At 33.5% G+C, this 20,868-nt stretch overlaps 1 protein-coding gene across 1 annotated transcript in view; it reads left to right on the forward strand.

Moving 5' to 3' along the window:
- LOC140451611 (uncharacterized) overlaps nt 1–20,868 on the forward strand; it is a 258,028-nt gene that overhangs the window by 192,511 nt on the left and 44,649 nt on the right. Inside the window, exons 4-5 of the mRNA XM_072545458.1 lie at nt 2,492–2,939; nt 10,690–11,029. Of these exons, the coding sequence (XP_072401559.1) occupies nt 2,492–2,939; nt 10,690–11,029 (788 nt within the window). The remainder of the gene's footprint in view (nt 1–2,491; nt 2,940–10,689; nt 11,030–20,868) is intronic.

The raw sequence follows: 20,868 nt of genomic DNA on the forward strand, positions 1-20,868 counted from the left end.
AGGGGTAAAACGTTATAACCCATTAGAATGATGGTACTCCTAAAATACCGTCACGGAAAAGTGAAAGAGAGAACTGTCGATCGTTTTTTTTTTAAGATTGGGACTTCAAATTGAAGCGCGCTGACAAAATCTGCAAAAATCTTTGCTTCCATCGCACGTAAAACCTTCATTTTTTTTTAAACTGGGATATCTCAACAAAAAGAGACAAAAAGAAAACTGGAAGTCTTCGAAAGAAAAGTCTTCTTTGAAAGAAGAGTCCTAAGAAAGATATTTGGACCTATTAACGAAAACGGAATATGGAGATGCAGGTATAACCATGAACTCTATCAACTGTTCAAAGAGACACCGATCTCAGAATTCGTTAAACTTCAGAGACTTCGCTGGGCTGGTCATGTAGTAAGAATGGAGACAGATAGATTGCGGAAAAGAGCCCTAGATAGTAAAATGTAGGGCGCAAGACCATAAGGAAGGCCACGGAAAAGATGGGAGGATGAAGTGGTAGCGGACGCGCAAAATTTGCTAGACGTGAGAACCTGGAGAAGATCGGTGCGGGACCGACAAGGTTGGAGGCATAGTGTGGAGGAGGCCAAGGCCCGATTTGGGCTGTAGCGCCATTGGAGAGAGAGATATCTCATCAAAATAATAGGAACTGTGCTATTTTCACCGCTCGAAAAATCTCGGAAAAATAAATTAATTTAATTTTTTTATCAAAAGTGCATTTTACTATTATTTCGTAACAAATATTTAAATTTTATTAATAGATGTATATTATTTACATAAATATATAAATGTTTTTAAATACTTTATAGTTTTTTCTTTTAACAAAATAATTTATTTTATTAAAAATGCATTTAATGAAGATAAGTAGCTAATAAGTATAAATAATATAATGAAATGAAACGAAATGAATATAATGAAACGGAAGTAGAACCCCATGTTGAGAAACGACATTCTCAAGCAGTGCCTAACCAAATGTGATTGCTTCTTGGTTGGGTAGTGCAACTACTTCTGGCTATTTCGAAAAATAGTCCATGGAAACCAGGAAATATTTGTTTCCAGATGAAAATGGTCCTAGAATGTCAATAGCAACTCCTTCCCGTGAAGTTACAGTAATTTATTGTTAGAGTTTTACCCTAAGTCTCGTTTTGAGTCCCTTCTTGCATGCACACAGGTCACATCGTTTGCACCATTCTTCTACATCTTGCCGACAATTAACCCAATATTACCTCTCACGAACTCTGGTCAGAGTCCTATTTACCCCAAATGACTTTGGGAGAACAACTTGGGGCTCTGTTCTTTTTCCATCTGCACTCTCCCATTTACGATTGATGACGTCTTCTCGCAGACACAAGGAGTCCCACTGAAGCCATAGCCCTTCACTGCTTGTCCATATTTGTCAATCATCTCTTGCCACTGTGGCTTAGCTGTGGTTTGAACACAACTAGGAATACGAATGATCAGGGAACAAAGGAAAGAGATGAACGAATTAATAAAAACACATTCAGAAGGAAATATAGGCAGTCTACTTTCGTTCACTATTTGCTAAAGGTAACGATAATGAACTACCAACATCAGAAGTGTCGACAAGCTAAGAAAAAGATATTGAGAAGGGAGATATAAACGAAGCATTAAGAAAATCACCAGGAGAGGACATAATACCGAATAAACTCCTTAAGTACGGAGGACCAGATCTGGCTAAACAACTATTAAAGCTTATCCAAAAAATAATACAACAAAACAAAATACCACAAGAATGAAGATCAAGTATCTTAATACCTCTCTTGAAAAAGGGAGATAAATCAGACCCGGAAATTTATTGCTGTTATAACATTGATTTCGTTTTGATTTTCTAAATTTCTTGGTGACTCTCTAGTATAATTAGGAATTATGGTCCCAGTATTTTTAAACTTTTTTAAAAATCTTTTAAATTGTTAAATGGTGGAATTGGTCTATTTGAATATTTTACGCTAAATGAAAAACTGACGGTGCGCGCACTATTGCCTGAATGAAACATGTTTAATATTTCAAATTTTTCCTCAACTGGATTTAATTCGTAGAACAATTTTAATCTTTGTTTTCAATACAGATTTCAGTCCTCTACAAATAGTTTCTCACGACCTTTGAGTTTCCTATGGTCGGTTTGACGATTCACAAACCGATATATGCTGTATTAGTTAACGTATATAATATTTTTAGTTACAGATTTATCGCTATTAACGCGTTAATATTTAGTTATTTTGGTTGCACAAAATTATAAATATTTATGAATGTATTATTTTAATACAACTAGATTTAGTTCGAGCTAACACTAATACAGTTTACAGTATATCTGTCAACACCGAATTCCAAAGTAATTTTTCATTATGTTTTCGATACACAAGTAATAAATAAGCAAATCTCATTTGCTAATAAAGATATGCATCTATGATTTAAAAAATATACATATCTATATATTTGTAATTTAATTTTTATGTCTTTATATTTATTTCAGAGGAATCTTCTGGTCCAACTTCTGATGACGACTTCTTTTTATGCGAGCCCTTATCCACTGATATTCCAAAAACAGTTGATCTCAACTCACCTGATAGTATAAACGAAGGAATAGTTTCTTCTCTAAATGTCCTTTCTCCAACCAAAGTAGATCCGGCAGTCCGAAGACATCCTTCCCCCTATTATTACGGAGATTTGTATAAATATAAGACTACAGAAAGTAGCCCTCCAGTATGGAAAGCTGAAAATAAAGGCAAGTTTGCTCAGAGTCTTCGAGAACCAGACTCTAAGCCAAGCATTACTTACAAAAGAACTAAAAGCTATAGAAAATTTCGGAAAAGTTCTAGCTTAGAGAATCCTATTGAAGCCAAGGATCGAACAGTTAGACCTAAAGTTAACATCAGATATAAGAAGAGCTCCAGTGTAGAAACCCAAAGCATCGATTCAAGGTAATTTCGAAACCATTATATTATGGTATATAAATTAAAAACCAAATTAGCTAAATACATAGTTTATTCACGCTAAGATACAAGTTATGTAGTTACCCACACCAAATGTTTAAAAAGAATAATTCATATTACCATCAAAACTTTGTATATTTATCGTAGTTATTTAAAAACTACATAATGGAGCAGGGCGGATCTTAGCCCAGTCTGGTTAAAAAAAAGGTCGAAAAATTTTTATATTTTTTATATATATATTATATATATTTTTAAAAGTACTCGTATTTTTACCTTGCGTTTTTTTAAACAATAATTTATGGTCACAATTTGATTTTTTGCCTAAAAGTTTTTTCCCTTATGTTTTACATAAACAATATTTATATATTTTTTTTATATCAAGAATATCTTCATTTTCCCGTTTTTTAAATTAAAATTGATAAATAATTTACGGAGATATTTGCAAAACAGCAGTTTTTTGCACTAACTTATAAATTTTATTAACAAAATAAAATGTTATTAATAGATTTGAACATCGAGGAATTACCGTCTTTTAAATTTGTGCGAAGTTTCCCCCCGATGAGTCAAATACTTTAAAAGTTATTTAATTTATTTTTCCCTGAGGCTAAATATTTAAACTATTGAACTTGCTCTATTATTAACGCTAAACACATTTAGCAAATTTCATAGTATTCTTTAAGCCTTAAACTATCTCAGAAGTTAAATGCATATTGCGTTTTCATCGAAATTATTTACAAAATAAACGTTGAAAAAGGGGGAAAAATTGAGTCCATTTAAAATTCGCCGTAAAAACTTCCTTTTTTTAATTTGCCTGGAATAGTCTGTCGCAGTATTAATAATGATGACATAAATTTTCATTATATTTAATTATAGGTAATTAATATAAGGAATATAATATAATGTGTAAAAAATTACCTGAAATTTAATTTATAAAAGATATAAGTATTATTACATCGAAATATTTCTTCTAGCTTACTTCTTACTTCTTACTTCTAGCAACGCAATACCTCTATAAATTTCACATCTCATTTTGTCACCTTTTTTATGTATAGGGCATATCCTTGTCCTGGCCCATTCTCCTGGCATTCTTTCTGTTTCCCATATACTTTTTATCAGGCTATGTATCTCCTTGTGTAGTCTTTTTCCTTCTGCCTTTATCATTTCCGCCGATATTTCTGTTATTCCTAGGCTTTTATTGTTTTTTAGTCCTCTTATTTCATTTTCTATTTCTTCCCTCGTAGGTATTTCTATTACTATATAATCATCTTCAGTTTCCTGGATTGTTTCCCCTTCTTCTTTGTTTTTGTTTAGAAGTTGTGGAAAGTAAGTTTGCTAATTTCTCATTATTTCCCCAGGTTCATTTATTAATATTCCTTCCTCATTTTTCATTATGGGTTATGTGTCTGATATCCCCTTTCCATTTTTCTTGTTTCCTGGTGAAAGGATCTTATTATCTTTTTTTTTAATTTTTCCTCTATCACTTTGAGTTTTTCTTCGTTGTATTTTCTTTCTGCATGTTCTCTTCATAATTCTCCTCAATTCTCTATATTCTTGTGTGCTTATGTCACTATTATTTCTTAAGTATATTATTATTTTTCTAATTTCTTCTGCTATTTTTTGACATTCCTCGTCATACCGTTCTTTTGCTTTTTGTTTTCTATTACTTTTAATTAATGTTTCTTTACTGGTGTTTAAAACTGCTTCTTTTATGCTTTCCCACTTTTCTTCCGGGTCTAGTGTTTCTGGTTTTTCGTTTAGTCTGCTGGCTATCCGTTGTTCGTACTTCTTCTGTGTCGTATTATCTTTTAGTATTGATGTGTTAATTTGTTTTTTGATTTCTTTGTCCCTTTAATTGTCTTTCTTTATATTAGCATTGATTTTGATTTATTGTCCTTTTATTCGGGGAAATCCACGTTCCTTTATGTATATCTTTTCTGCGTTGGTGTGTACTTTTTATTACCATTTGTCTTTCTGTTGCAAAACCTATTATTCTTTGACCCTTATCATTTGATACATCGTGTTTACTGTATTTTTCTGTTATATTTTCATATGTATCATCTTTTCCCACTTTAGCATGGCAGTCTCTTATTACTATTTTGATATCAAATGCTGGTAGTCTGTCATATTCTCTTTCTAGTTGCTCATAGTATGCATCTTTGTCTTCTTCTGTGGCGTCTTCTATTGGTGCATGTACATTTATTATGCTTATGTTTCGTTGATTCCCTTTTAACCTGATTGTGCACATTCTATCTGATATCGGCTTAAAATTCATCACTCTGGTTTTCCATCTTTTCTGTATGATAAAGCCTGTTCCTAGCAATCTGTTACTCCCCCACTTTTAAAGAATACTATATCATTATCATCTATTTCTACTATTTCTGTGTCTAATTGTTTTGTTTCTTGTAAAGCTAATATATTTATTTCATATTTTTTTGTTTCTCTAATTAATTCTTTAAGTTTTTTCGTTTCATAAGTGCCTCTTACGTTCCATGTTCCCAAATTAGTTTTCATTTTCTTATTTTTAATCCCAATCGTCTCCTTGTCCATTGTCGTTATTGCTACCGTTTCATTTACGTCATTTAGTTTTTTTGGTTTCTGTTTTGGTTTTCTATTTTTAAGAGTTGTTGCTGATGTTTATTCCATGTCCATCCTCATTTATTTTAATTTTTTGAAATCCTACCTTGACGTTTTTTCCTTCCAATTTAGCTTCTTTTGCCTTCGTTCTGATTTTACCCTGTATCATCCGTTCATTTTTGTCCATGTCATTATTATTGTATTATTCTTTTCCCTTAATATCTTTCAATTTGCCTTTATTTTTTATAATTTCTTCTTTGTCCGTTGCATTTTCGATTTCAATCAAGCAGGATTTACTTCCAATTTTTCTTGATCTTTTTATTTTTGTCTCAACTTTTAGTGCATTGCATAAAAAATCTTGGACGTTATCTTTTGTTATATTTTGGTCGTAGGTTTCCATTTCTACTCCCTGCAGTATTTTCTAACCAAATTTATCACATTTTTTGAATATAGCGCCCTATTACATAGAGGTTGGTATTTCGCCTTGCTGTTCTTGTCATTTTGACCTCAAGGCCATCTCTATTCACGTTGTTTGCGTGGGTGTTAAACCTGTAAATTTATTTATCGGCGAGACTCAGTAAGCTTAAGACTGGTAACTTCATTTTATCTTTATACTAAATTAATTTAAATAACTTATAATGTTACCTAAAGTTAAATTTAAAATCTAATTGATTAAATAAATTGTTGGAAGTGCTTTCTCATGATCTTTTTAGTTCTTTACACTTTAAAATAAATCTTAATGTTTTTTACTTAAGTTTTTATAATAACTTTTTTATATACATGTATGTTTATCACATGTTCTTTTGCTGTGCTAATTTTGTTAAATTGCAAACTATACCAAGTTTCAATTAATTGATTTATACAACTTTACTCTAAATGTCCAGTTTCGTAAGCTTTTTCATATTTTTAACATCTTTGACTGCTACATGTCTTTGTAAGGTAACACACTTTTATTGTAACTTCTCTATGGATGTTTGGTTTCATATTGTTCTTTTTAGATGAACTAATGATGCTTTCTGAGCAGAAAGCGAAACGTCTTGAATAAATAGATGAAGTAGCCACCTTCTTTGTCTTTTATTTCTCCACTTTGACCGAAAAACCCACCACTCTTCGAGTGTACCTTAGTTTATTTTGGATTGACGGTCGTACTCCTTTTCTATATATATATATATATATATATATATATATATATATATATATATATATATTCGCTTCACCCTTCCTGCTAATAACTTGATTTACTTTTGACCACTACAGGTCTCTTTAATCTCAAACTTCTTTACTGAGGTTTTTCCATTAGCAGTGTTGCCAATAATATTAGTCATGTTTTTCCAAATTATATTAGAACTTTCTTTTATGTTTTAGCATATTTTGTCTACCATTTTGCACTGAATAAACCTTCTATTTTATCTTTTAATATCCACCAGTAAATTTTTTGTGATTTTCTTGGATATTACAAGCAGCATTAAGGGTGTTGGCTCACATTCTCACTAACTTTTACCTATGTTAGTAAACTGACGTATATCTTCGTTTCTCGTCATGACGTAATCTATTTGAGAATGATTTTGTCGTAGTAGTTATTTTTCCCTCTTTCGAACGAATATATTAGCAATCGCCACATCTAATGGTGTTTCCAATATGTCATCTTCAACATTATTTCTGGTTCTAAATCCTATTTCTGTATGTATTACTTCATATAATATCTTGGGTTAACCTACATGTGCAATAAAATCACCTCCTATTACGACTCCCTGCTCTGATGAAATATCTCTAAGTATATCTCCTACTATTTTTCTGAAGATATTTTCTTCTGACATTTTAATATCATTTACTATCTTTAATGGGGAATTAACCACCTAAATTCGCTTCTTATAAAATATTGTAAATATTATATCTCCTAATTGATTATAGAAAGGTTTACTTTCATTCTCACTCAGACTGACTTATGTACACACATACAACATTCGACACTTTTTTGTTAAATGCAAATTTCACTGACACTATTATTCATTTTTAAAACTTCCACTACGCTATCAGTAATTAGGATATCTCCACTCCTATAGACTGTTTCAAGTTAAGAATTCACAACTGAACAGATAGGCCAGTGCATTTCTTACGGGCGTATGTTGCCAATAGTTCACGGGACTATGCAGGGCCGGCCGAAATAACCCATTCTTTATTTATATTCAAATTTTTATTTATATTTTCCAATGTTAATCAAATTTATTTTAAAAAGATAGGTACGTATCTATTTAATAAGCTTAACGACTACAATTACTTATAAATATGGTTACATTTTCAGGGAAGTGATTTTAAAGATTATTAGAAAAATGTCTTTATTAGTGGTTAAAATATTAGGTTTTACGCAATTGGTTAATTATTATGGCACAGGTAATTCTGACAGCTTAGGTGTCAACTCTCAAAATTATTTATAAAATATTACTTTCACAATAGTTAATAAATAGAAAGCAATAATAATTAAGATATTGTGCTTAAACTTCCATTATCGGGCAAGCCGGGCTAACAGGCCCTAACAGTAAACAATATTGATTACTTTATAATTGACTATTAATAGTTTTCTAATTCTCTTTATGTACTTAGTCATTCCAAACAATAGTGTCATTTGGAAAGCACATTTGGAAAGCAGACAGATTTATGAGTTATAGATAAATGAGCGGTATGTTTTTCAAAATAGTGTAATTAGGTGAAGTGGAGATTATATGTTTGTCTGTATACATAAGCCCAAACTGCCCGATTACGTTTTTAAATTCTTCTGCCCGGACAAGGGTTAAGGCATAACCATCGCGCACTCAAATCTCAAGTGTAAAAAATTATATTGTTAAAATGGATCCAGTTTTGCCGTTTAAAAGTGGTCAAATTTTACATCTGAGTGCTAAAAAAGTGATCTTAAACGTAGTGAGATACCACATTAATTTGCTTCGAGATGAAAGTCAACGTATTGTATTCGACAAAGTATCCGCGATGACAGGAGTGTCAGTTCGTACGATTCAAAAAATCGTACAGGAAGACAAAGAAGGTGAGCTTTCTGAGGTAAAAACAAACAGAAAAAGAACCCGTTGCCGAAACAACTCCAGAGACTATACTTACGATGAAGGTGTTCGTATCGGCGTTCGTCGAACAGTGCATAGTTTTTTTTTTGAAAACATTCCTCCTACTTTGAATCGTCTTCTGCCAAAAGTGAACCAAGACGAAAACTTGCCAAATTTTACCCGCAGTACAATGTACAGGTTGTTAAAAGACATGAACTTTGTTTATGCAAAACGTGATAAAAGTGCCGTGCTAATAGAACGTCCTGATATAATTGCATGGAGGCATGGATATTTAAGGGCCATTAAACAATATCGGGCTGAGGGCTATGACATTGTGTATTTGAATGAGTCATGGGTCAATGTGGGGCACTCGGTTTCCAGAGAATGGAAAGACAAAACCGTCACCTCGGCAAGAGATGCGTTCATAAAAGGGCTAAGTACTGGACTAAAGCATCCCACTCAGCGTGGACCACGTTTCATCCTTGTCCATGCCGGAAGTGAAAATGGTTTTGTAAACGGTGCTGAAATGTTTTTCCTTGCAAAAAAAAACAGCGCTGATTATCACGACGAAATGGACGGTCCGTGTTTTGAGAACTGGTTTGAAAACAAACTGTTGCCCAACTTAGTTCGAAAAACGGTTATTGTTATGGACAATGCTCCATATCATAGTGTAAAAACCGAGTTGTTGCCTAACCAATCGTGGAATAAGAATAACATTATGGACTGGTTAAGACAAAAAGACATATTTTTTGAAGAAAATTATCTGAAGTGCGAGCTTTTGGAGGTAGTCGCGCAATTTAAACAAAATTTTGATAATTACAAAATTGAAGAACTTTGTAAACAACAAAATAATGTCAAAGTGCTTCGTTTGCCTCCATACCATTGCGAATTAAATCCAATTGAAATGGTATGGAGCCAAGTAAAAAGGCATGTGGCCGTAAATAACAGCACCTTCAAAGCGAAGGATATGGAGGACCTCATAAAAAAAGCGTTTTCAAATGTTACGTCTGATAACTGGAAAAACTATATTCAACATGTAATGACTCTGGAGAAAAAATTTTGGGAAGTGGACGGTCTAATGGAAGACGTAACTCCCATAGTTATAGATTTATATGATAGTAGTGACAATTCCGATTTGGATATGGACGAAGAATGTACATAGTTTTTGATAATTGTAATATTGTAAATATATAAATGTCAAACTAAAAAACCAAATAATTTGTTACATTTCTATGGTTCTGTTGTATTTTTTTTAAAATATACAGAAGTTTTTATTGTTTTTTTATGTTTTTTACTGACACTAATAATATCTACCACAATACTCACTCAATTTGTTCATTAAACAATTAAGAATATTTTTAAGAGTCTGATGATGACCTAAGCCGAAATTTAATAAATAACTGTTGTGAGAAAAAGACATGTCTTTAATTTTTATTTTTCAAAAAAACAAAAAAAATTTAAAGTTACCTAAGTGAAAAAACGTCTAATGTGCAATATAACATGCAGTTCGGCCCTGCTTTTTCGCTGCAACTCCACTACTCTCGCCTATCTCAGTCTATCGGTAGTTCTGGCATCACCGCTTCCCATAAGGCTCCTTTATGAATTCTTAACTTGACACAGACAGTAGTTTATTTTTTTAACATACCACAATTTGCATACTTCATCTAGGTCTTTCGCCTTTGGTCGTTTCAATTTCGTCTGTTAAATGCAAACAATTTTTACTATTCTTTTCGTACTCAAATCTATTAACTTCAAACTTTTACCTCTAAGATGTCAACATTACAAGATCCCATCTTAATTTTTAGGCCCCCTTCCCGTGTTTGCTTTTGGTGAAGCAAATATTTTACCTCAGGAGATGTCATCATTTTAGTATAATGTTTGTTATGGTGGAAAGTCTTTTTTGGATGATACTTTAAACAACAAAATTACCAAGAAAAAATAATCAAAATTGTATAAAGAAAATCTTGAAAGATCTAGAAACCTACTTTTATACTATAAAAATAACACGATACGGTATTTACGATCACTGAAAATCGAAGACAATTTTGAACAGTTAATAACTTCTTTTATCTTTATTTTAAATTTGTATTTACGCATGTTTTGTTTAATTTCAGAGACGCTCCCAATGGCAATTCAATGCCTCCAAATCCAGTTACTGTCACTGCTTATGATGACTATGGACTAGACGACATGACACGCCAACGTCATGTATACGAAACCGCCTTTGATTGTCGGATAAGCAAATCTGACGATGATCTAGATCAAATTGAGAAAGTTACTAACCATCCTGTTCTCGTCCATATTAATAAGACTTGGGACAAAAGCCAAGGCTCAGAGCCATCCATAGATAGTAATTCGCTGAATAGAAGACACCGAGGAAGGGAAAGAGAATGTACAAAATCCAGCCATGAGGACAATAATTCGTCGGTGATAGCTATAACTCATGATATTCAAGTAAGTTAAACATTTAATAATATTATTCATCGTTAATTGCCATTTTATTTAATGTTGCCCCTTATATTTCTCGCTATCCCTTAATTTCCTTACTGTAGCTGCTTAGTCTATCTACTGAGAGTAGGAGAGGCATAGAGAGATAGAGGGATCGGTAAAAAATTTAGTTATATTTACAAAATGTTCACAATGGACACAATATTTTATTACTATATACTATATAATATACTATATATACTATATACTATATATATATATATATATATATATATATATATATATATATATATATATATTTATATATATATATATATATATATATATATATATATATATATATATATTTATATATATATATATATATATATATATATATATATATATATATATATATATATATATATATATACTTCTTTGGTAGATAACTTTTGGGATAGCGTCAGGTAAAGGATTGGCTAAAGATGGTATAAGCCAGTTTGGTGAAGAACATTATTCTAAATGTGAAATTTTTTCCATGCCGTATAACAATATGGACCATACATAGCATTTAACAATTCTGTAGCGGAGATTGAAGGAAAGATTGCGGTTACATAGTAGCGGTTTAAATTTGATAAAAGGTTGTTTTGCTTGTTCGGTACGGCATTTTATTTCTTGTTGAGGATCCCATTGGTCATTCATCATCATTCCTAAGTATTTAAATGTTTTCACTTGATCGATTGGAGCATTATCTACGGCTAATAAGCCCATATGTCCATATGGGCTTTATTATGCACTTACATAGAAGAAGTTTATTATATGTAGATAGCTGAGAGTTTAGGCCTATTAGCCAATTCATCTGAAGTATTTTCATGTTGATATGGGTTTTTTGCCAAGATGTGTGCTTTCCAAGTGAGCTTTTGGTCAAGTGTCATTCCCAGGTATTTGACTTCTGTTTTTACAGGTAGTAATATATCGTTCGATGTAATTCTCGGGCATATGGCGTTTCTGGTCTTGAATGTAATTTCATTAGACTTTGTGTATTTAACTTTGATTTTCCATCTATTCACCCAAACTTGTAGTAGATTCAGGTGTATTTGAATGTTTCCTGATAATACTTGAGGGTCATCATCGATGGATATTATGGGGGTGTCATCTGCGAATATGACTACTGCGTAGTATTTGTTGTTACAATATCAGCCTTGTATATGAGTTACAGTAGGGGACGAAGTACACTTCCTTGAGGGACACCGGATTTTATGGGATAGTAATAATAGGTTTCTGTAAGGAATCTGTCTTAAAAGTGACATTCTGTGAGGCTTGATTTTAATAGTAGATAGTGAGGTGTGAGAAAGGATGAGTTAAGTTTATATAGGAGGCCATCATGCCAAACACCTTAGAAGAAAGGTAGCGGTGCATATTTTTTTTCGAGGCATATATTAATCTTTTTAACAATCCTATGACAGTGTTGTAGAGTTGAATGGACTTCGCGAAAACCAAACTAGTGTGCTCGGATCACTGAATTAATTTCAATGTCTTCAGAGATTCTTTGGAACAGAAGCCTTTCTAAGATTTTTGACAATATTGAAAGTAAGCTGATCGGTCTATATAAGGTAATGATATTTGGTGGTTTACTTGGTTTACTAATCATAATTATCTGTGTGAACTTCCAAATAATCAGGTAATGGGCTAATCTTATGATACTATTATATATAGTGGTCAGTAGGACAATTCCTTGCTATTTTTTTAATATTAGTCCGGTGATCATGTCGAAGCCTGGTGCTTTGTAGTTATTGCATCTAGAAATTTGTTCTTTTACATTATTAAGAATAAAGCATTTAATCGATAGCATCATTGGGCAGGGAGTATCTAAGAAGTTTTTGACTTATACTTTGTTATTGTTGTTATATTCAACAAAAACGTGTTAGAGATATTCTGCAAATATTGACGCCTTTTCTTGTTCAGTTTTTCCCCAGCTTCCATCGGTTTTCCTTAAAGGTGACGTGTGCTGTATAGGCCTCTATTCCTCGCATCGTGTAAAGAAAGCAGTTTTAAGTTGCCATGTTACTCTATTACACTCATTTTTATCTATACGATTGCTACTTCTCTGCTATATGCACCTGGCTCTTCTTTTTTGTGCAACAAGACAATTTACGTATACAGATATGTTGTTCCATGTCATTCTGGGGGGTGTAGCTATTTTAGAAGCTGCAGTTTGGGTGAGAAAAGCATGGCATTCTCGATATCGTCTGGTTGCTTTAATTTAATATTTAATTTTATATTTTTGTTAATGAAAGGCTCGGATACATTCCAGTTGATCTTTAGTGTTGTCCAATTAGGGACAATCGGACGTTTTATAATGTACATGGATAGTGTGACAATTATGAGGTATAGTCAGTAGACACACCTGTAGATAAGTAAACACTGTTTGTATTAGCTATGACTTATCTGAGATTTTGTCCCTTTTGTCGTACATAGTGTCGACCCTCAGTCTGTATGCTTGGCATTCCGGTCACCATTAATTAAGAACTTTTCTGATAAATGTCTTAAGAAGTCTTCATATTCTTCTGTGGTGATATTATGCCTTGGAGGTATGTACATCAACTGATATAGATTACTGCAGCTTGGAATTTTTTCTTGTGATACATTGTTTCCTTATAGAGTGGCATGGTGTTCAGTATAATGATAGCAGCGCCACCGTTTGGTGTTCCATCAGGATGGTTGGTACTGTAAATAAAATATTACGATTTTAACCTACTATAACCCAATCTTCGACAGGAAGTTCTCATCATTATGGGCGATTTTAATGCCAAGATTGGAGCTGGAGATTAGACACAGTACATTGGAGCACATGCACTTGGAGTCAAAAACGAGAGAGGAGACCTCCTAGAAAAATTCACAGAAGACACAAAACTAGTTGTCACCAACACATTCTTCCAATTATCACCTCGCAAGCTGTATACGTGGAAATCCCCTCAAAACAGACCCGGGAGAATTATTAGGAATCAAATTCAAAATTAATGATTCAAGTGTATAGTAACTTCTGTGGCAACTAAAAAAATGGTAACTTCTAAAATACTAGGGCAGAATTCGAACGAAGATGCAATTGTAAAAAACACTTGCTCTGGCTATGGATCTGAAACATGGACTCTACTGAAGAAAGACGAAGATCCCTGAAAAGTGTTAAAAGGAAAGTGGTCAGGAAGATTTTGAGCCTGTTAAAGGCTCAAAATTCTTGAGTCCGTATGGGGGCTACAGAATTTAGAATAACCAAATTATAAATAATAATCATCATCGCTGGCTCGACAACCCCCTTTTTGGGTCTTTCCCTGTTCCAGGATACTTCTGCATTCTGATTTACTTGACAAGTACAAGAGAGGCACTGCTTGCAACTCAAACACTCATTCAAAATCAAAAATGCCTCAATCACCAGAAAAAAGTACATCTCTGTTTCATCGACTACCAGAACTTTTTTTGATAGATTCCAGCATGAAAAATTGTTGTATGAACTACAGAAAATGAAGCTAGACACAAAAGATATCCTCATAATTCAAAACCTTTATTGGAACCAAGAAGCAACCTTAAAATATTTCAACCACACTACCAAAAGCGTCCGTATACAAAGAGGTGTCCGACAAGGCTGTGTCATATCTCCATTGTTCTTTAACTTATACTCTAAATGCATATTCAAACATGCAATAGATGGTGCTAAAATTTGTATAAAAATAAATGGTAAATATAATTAACGATATCAGGTATGATGACGATACTGTTCTAATAGTAGAAAAAATGAAAGTTCACAAATTCAGATACTTAAGAGTAGTACTCAATGATAAGTGGGATCTAGATATATAAATAACAACACGAATAGAACAGGCTAGGAATATGTACAATATATGGAAACAAATTATCTATAACCGAAAACTAAGCTTAGACATCTGAATTAGAGTTATTAAATGCTACGTTTGGTCAGTCCTTCTGTATGGAGTTGAATCCTGGACAATAATATTAAATATCATGTGACGCCTTTGAAATGTGGTTTTATCGCAAAATGTTCAGAATATCATGGTCGCAACACATTGCGAATTAAACTGTATTAAATACCATAAATAGATAGTTACAACTTATAACAACGAATAAGAAAATAAATACCTCGTACTTAGGCCACATAATGAGAAATGACAAAAATATAACCTGCTCTAATTAATAATTGAAGGGAAGATAGAGGGTCGAAGTGGAGTAGGCAAAAAAGTCATGTCATGGTTTCGCAATATCAGAACTTGGACGGTCATGAACGTTCAACAATTACTAAGAGTGGCGTAGAATAGAGAACATTTTGATGTAGTGATCGCGAACCTCCATTAATGGAGTGCATCAGAAGGTGACCAATATTCAATACATTATTACTACTTCTTCATTGCATGATTCCTTATGCCTTCCAGCCGTCGATTATTTTATGTTTGCTGCCTATTCATTCTGCTTCCAGTTTTTGCGGTCTGCAGTTATTGTTCCCATTTATTTGTTTTTTTTTTCTGTGTGTTTAATTTCGTTTATTCTAATTATCCATTTTTCTTAAGTCCGCCTTTCGTTGTCTTTATTCTCTTTGACTCGATTATACACTTAGTTAAATGTTCTTGATTATTTTTCCTTATTCGATGACCATACTAGTCCAAATTGTTTTCTCTCTATTTTTTATAGTAGAGGTTCTTGATTTATCTATTGCCTAATTTTTTCAGTTCTGCGTCTGTTATTTTTCTTTCGTGTTTTTTCTATAGTCCATCCTTCACTTGCATATATAATATAAGGTTAAAAAAATCATTGCACATTTAAATATTTTGTCAGCAAAGTGAGGTGTTACAGTAATATACCCCGTGGTTTGCAAAATACATGGTCTAAAATGTTTTTTATAAATGGAAACCTTAATTTATTTTGTTAAACATAACATCTATTTTAATCCCCATCAAGATTATGTTATAGCTGTTTAGTAAAATGCAAACAAACAGTCTAATTTGAATTTTGTTTATTTTGCAGTCCGAAATCTGACCGGATATTTATATAGCGGTATCTACCCTTCTCGGAATCCAATTTCCAAAGATTAATTGAATTACACTAGATATATCCTCACCTGAATATCTCCTAATATCCCCTAAATTATATAAGGATAGTTTAGATAAAATTAGTTATAGGAGATATGCGTTTTAATAGATTTATCGCCATAACTGGTATCTTGAAAGGGTCTTTGATAAACGCACCCTAGAAAGAGAAGGAATCATCTTGGACTAATATGCATGGCCTACCTCAAAGTTATAATTTTTCGGTTGTGTCAATAACTTTTAAATATTATGTGTGTTATGCCATATACCCTTTAATTTACTTAGAGTATGGAATTTTCATGACCGGCACGCTAGCGTGATGTGTGTAAAATGGCTCCGATATTTAATTTGAAATTACGTACAGTATCCAGGTGAGTTTTCCACAAAGTGCGGTTTTAGCGCATTATTGATTTTGCGATTTTTACGTATGTAATAAATTGTAAATATATTCAAAAATATAATAAACAATGTCAATAAATTTATAAAAAAATGTAAACAAGCACGAAGTACAAAAAACACTGCAGGTAAAGATGAATTGTTGAAATATGGTGGAGTAACAATGACTCATCAACTGACAAACATTCATTTTTAAGATTAGAAGACACAATGAAATTAAATATTATATTTATCTGTGATAAACAACATAATATGGTAATTAAAATTACATTTTTAACTTCTGTTGGACGTTTCGATTTCCACTCTGGAAACCGCTTCCAAAAAAGATTATTTTAAGAATGTTGCAAAAATGTATAACCAACAAGTTGTTAGCGGTCTATGTTTTTTCAGAATAGACTGTTTTTTTTATTTAAACATAGAGAACCCACATTAACCACCAAGGGTTATTAGTGGGGGGACATACACAGTAGTACATTTTGATAAATTAAAGTTTATTATAGGTTTCCACTAATTCCTCGGCATATTCTATGAGGTTGGAACTGCGGGCAGTCGATTATCAGATGCTTCACGGTGAGTTGAGTAAAGCAGTAGGTACAAATCGGAGCTGGTTCGTTATTTAGAAGGTGTTGGTGTGTTAGTATTGTGTGGCCGATTCGAAGACGATTTACGATTACTTGATCTCTTCTTTTTCCTTGTTGTGGTAGGCTGGCGTCTACTCGAGGCTTTATTGTTTTCAATTTAGAGTCTGTTGCATCCCAGGTTGCTTGCCATAAATTTATTATATGATTCATGGACTGTCGTTTATGGTCGGTGTGGAGATATTTAGTAATTTCTGGAACATTGTCATTTCTGATGAATTTTAATGCCAATTGATTAACTTCCTCGTTGCCTTTAATGCCAATGTGTGAAGGTATCCAAATAAATGTAACCTTTTTATTTATATGGTGTAGTGCATTAAGTTCATTTCTTATATTTTGTGCAATAGGATGGCTAGGGAAAAGTTGATTAATTCCATGAATTGCGCTGAGTGAATCTGTGATGATTAAAATATTATTTTCAGTCGTTGAAGAAGAGTTTTTGATAGCTTCTAATATCGCTGTGGTTTTCCCGGTGTAAATGCTGCAGTGCTATGAAATTCTAATGACATATTTGTATTTTTTATTTGTGAAGGCTGCGGCATGGCCTTTTTCAGTTTTTGATGCATCTTTGTATATTATGTGGTGGTTTGGATATTTCTCCATAATTTCTTTGAATGCATTAATGATAAGGTTAGGATTTGTGGTATTTTTTGGGTATTGTGTTAAAGTTAAATCAGTAATAGGTAAGGGGGTAAGCCATGGAGGGAAGTCTAATTTTGTAGTTATGGATAATTTGAATTCATTGCAATTGAATCCTTTTTGATTGATTCTTTCCCTAAAGGGTTTGTCTTTATATTGTTTGTTTCTATACAAATTGGATGTAGGTGCGTTAATAATCTCAGAATATAATGGGTGCTTTTTATTGGAAGATATTGTTGCTGCATAATTTAAACTAAGTAGATGTCGTCTTAGATGTAGAGGGGGTTCTCTTGATATTACTTGTAAGCTGCTTACAGGACTGGTTCTGAAAGCATCGACGGCTACTCTTAGAGCTATTGTTTGAATTGTGTTAAGGTTTTTTAGGAACGTTTTATTTGCTGCATCGTAGCATATTGCACCGTAGTCCAGTTTACTGCGAATAATTGATTTGTAGAGGTTAAGCAGAATACTAGAATCAGCTCCCCATATATTACTGGATAGAATTTTCAGCAAGTTTATTCTATTTTGACAAGTTAGTTGTAAATTCGTAATGTGAGTTTTCCAGTTTAATTTGTAATCAAACGTTAGTCCCAAAAAATTCGAGAATCGACTGTTAACTTCCTTGTTCTTAATTTTGTAGGCAAACAGCCTTGGTTTTAGTTTAAAAAATCTGAGGGTGGTGTTTAATATATATTCATAACTCTCAATAATTGCACATGAAAGCCAAACAGGGTCGTATTGAGGTGTATCATATTATGATTTTTAAAAATATTTACTTCTTGAAACTAAAATTATTAAGAATTTCTTGAAATTTAAGTGTCAGTAAAATTTAATGTTCCATTAAAGAAAAATCTAATAAAAGTAAATTTTTTCATTACTAAGATATACATAACCAAGTATTTCGAATAAAATAACATCTACATAAGTTTTTCAAAACATAAAAACAAAACATTTAAATTATTTAGGGTCTAAAGAGCTACATATGCTGCTTTATTCGTCTGGCCTTATCGTTATTGGTTCGATATGGGTCTCTAATGTTGTCTAATATTCACATTTTGGATTTAACTTTTTGTTCAACGTGTTGCACACATTTACGCCATGTAGTGGAAGTAATATTATTTATTGCATAAAAAAAAATATTTTTCATATCTGCAAATTTAAAAGTATTGTTTTTGGCTGCTACATAATTTTTTACTTCTGTCCAGATGAGTTCAATCGGATTGAGATCACAATGGTATGGAGGCAGCCTTAAAACTATTTTATCTTGGTTTTTTGCCATCTCATCAATAATCTATTTGTTATATTGTCCCTTATGTTGCTTAACAGTAGCTAACAGCTGTACTTTTAACACTGAGTCCTCAAAACTTCTTTATCTGTAGAGTAGGGAGGGCGAGTTAAGTTTCACAGCACTTAGGCCACAATTGACCCATTGTGCATCCTCCCAGGGAGCTGGCACTCTTTGCTCATTGTCCATCCTGCCATTTCTAGAAAGGTGGATAACTCACCAGTAGACATCTCTCTTGTGTGGGCAGGTGTGGGCCAGGACTCGCCAAACGCGTACTCTCGTATTAACGATAACTCTGGACATTCACATTGGACATGCTCTACAGTTTTGTCTTCTCGTTCACGCTTCCTACATAGATGTGTATCTGCTAGCCCCAGTGTGTGGAGGTGTTTGCTTAGTTGACAATGACCAGTTAAAAAACCAACTGCCAAACGTAGATTTTTCCTGGTCATTCCCAAGTACTTCTTTAATGTTGACTTTTCAAGGTTACTTAGTGTTACCCTTGCAAGTTTACATCCTTTCCCTTCTTCCCATCTTTTTACGGATTGCGTATGGGAGTGACATTTGACAATTTCCGCGATTGTTGTAGTTGACCAACCAAAAAGATCCCCAGGTCCTAAGAGTCTTAGGCCTGCCGCCTTCCTAGATAATTAGTCAGCAATGCGGTTGCCTTTATTCCTATTGTGTCCTTTAACCCACCTCAGGATGATGGTATTACCATCCGAAGCTTAAGTTAGTGACTCGTGACACTCTATAACTAAACCTGATGTGACACGTGGTCTATTCAAGGTTAGTAGCGCTTGTCTGCTATCTGTGCAGATCATTATAGTTTTCCCTGCTATACCTTTTTGGGTTGTCTCTTTTGCGGCTATGGAGATACCAGTCAGTTCTGTCTGAACTACGCTGGCATTTTTGCCCATACCTTACTTTATTCTTAGGTTCAGTGATCTGGAGTATATCCCGCATCCTGAGCCTTCTTTCATTTTGGAGCCATCGGTGTATATGCAATAGGCATTTGCCACGTTTGTCTCCATATACTGTCTTGTTTCAATTTTGTAGGGTTTGTTAAAGACAAACTTTGGTTCAATTGAGTCGCAGCCTGCCTGTAGCAGTGGTAACGCATCCAGCTTTCCCCGCCAGAAACGAGTTCTCAATTGTCCCATTCCTACATCAAGGTTTGCACCAGCTGAGCGCAGTCGCATCATTGTCACTAGCGCCACTTCTTTGACATATATATCTAGAGGCGTGATGCCAATGATTTACTCTATTGCAGCAGTTGGTGTTGTTTTGATGGCACCGGTTATATTTATACAAGCCATCCGCTGAATATGGTTTAGTTTGTTAATCTCTGTTGCTTGTAGCACTTTTGGTACCCAAGCAATAGCTCCGTAAGTTAGCATTGGCTTAATGACAGCGGTGTAGACCCAGGCGATCACCCTGGACGTGAGGCCCCAGGTGCGTCCGACCGTTCGTCGACACTGCTCATAGGCAATATATGCTCTTTTAGCTCTACCATCTAAGTGTGAGTTCCATGTTAACTTCCTGTCAAGGGTAATACCAAGGTACTTCACCTCGTCAGAAAAATTTAGACTGCAGTTTAGAATCCTCGGGGGTATTAAGCCCGTGATTCTTCTTTTCCTGATAAAGAGGACCATCTCTGTTTTCTTAGGATTTATAGATAATGAGTGTTCCTTGCACCATGTTTCTATTAGTCGAAGAGCAACTTGTGATCTCTCACATAGTGTCTTCTCAAACTTACCGCTTTGCAGGACAGCAATATCGTCTGCATAGGCTATTGTGTAGAAACCGTTGCTG

Source organism: Diabrotica undecimpunctata, chromosome 10 (genome assembly GCF_040954645.1).
Source record: "Diabrotica undecimpunctata isolate CICGRU chromosome 10, icDiaUnde3, whole genome shotgun sequence".
Lineage (NCBI taxonomy): Eukaryota > Metazoa > Arthropoda > Insecta > Coleoptera > Chrysomelidae > Diabrotica > Diabrotica undecimpunctata.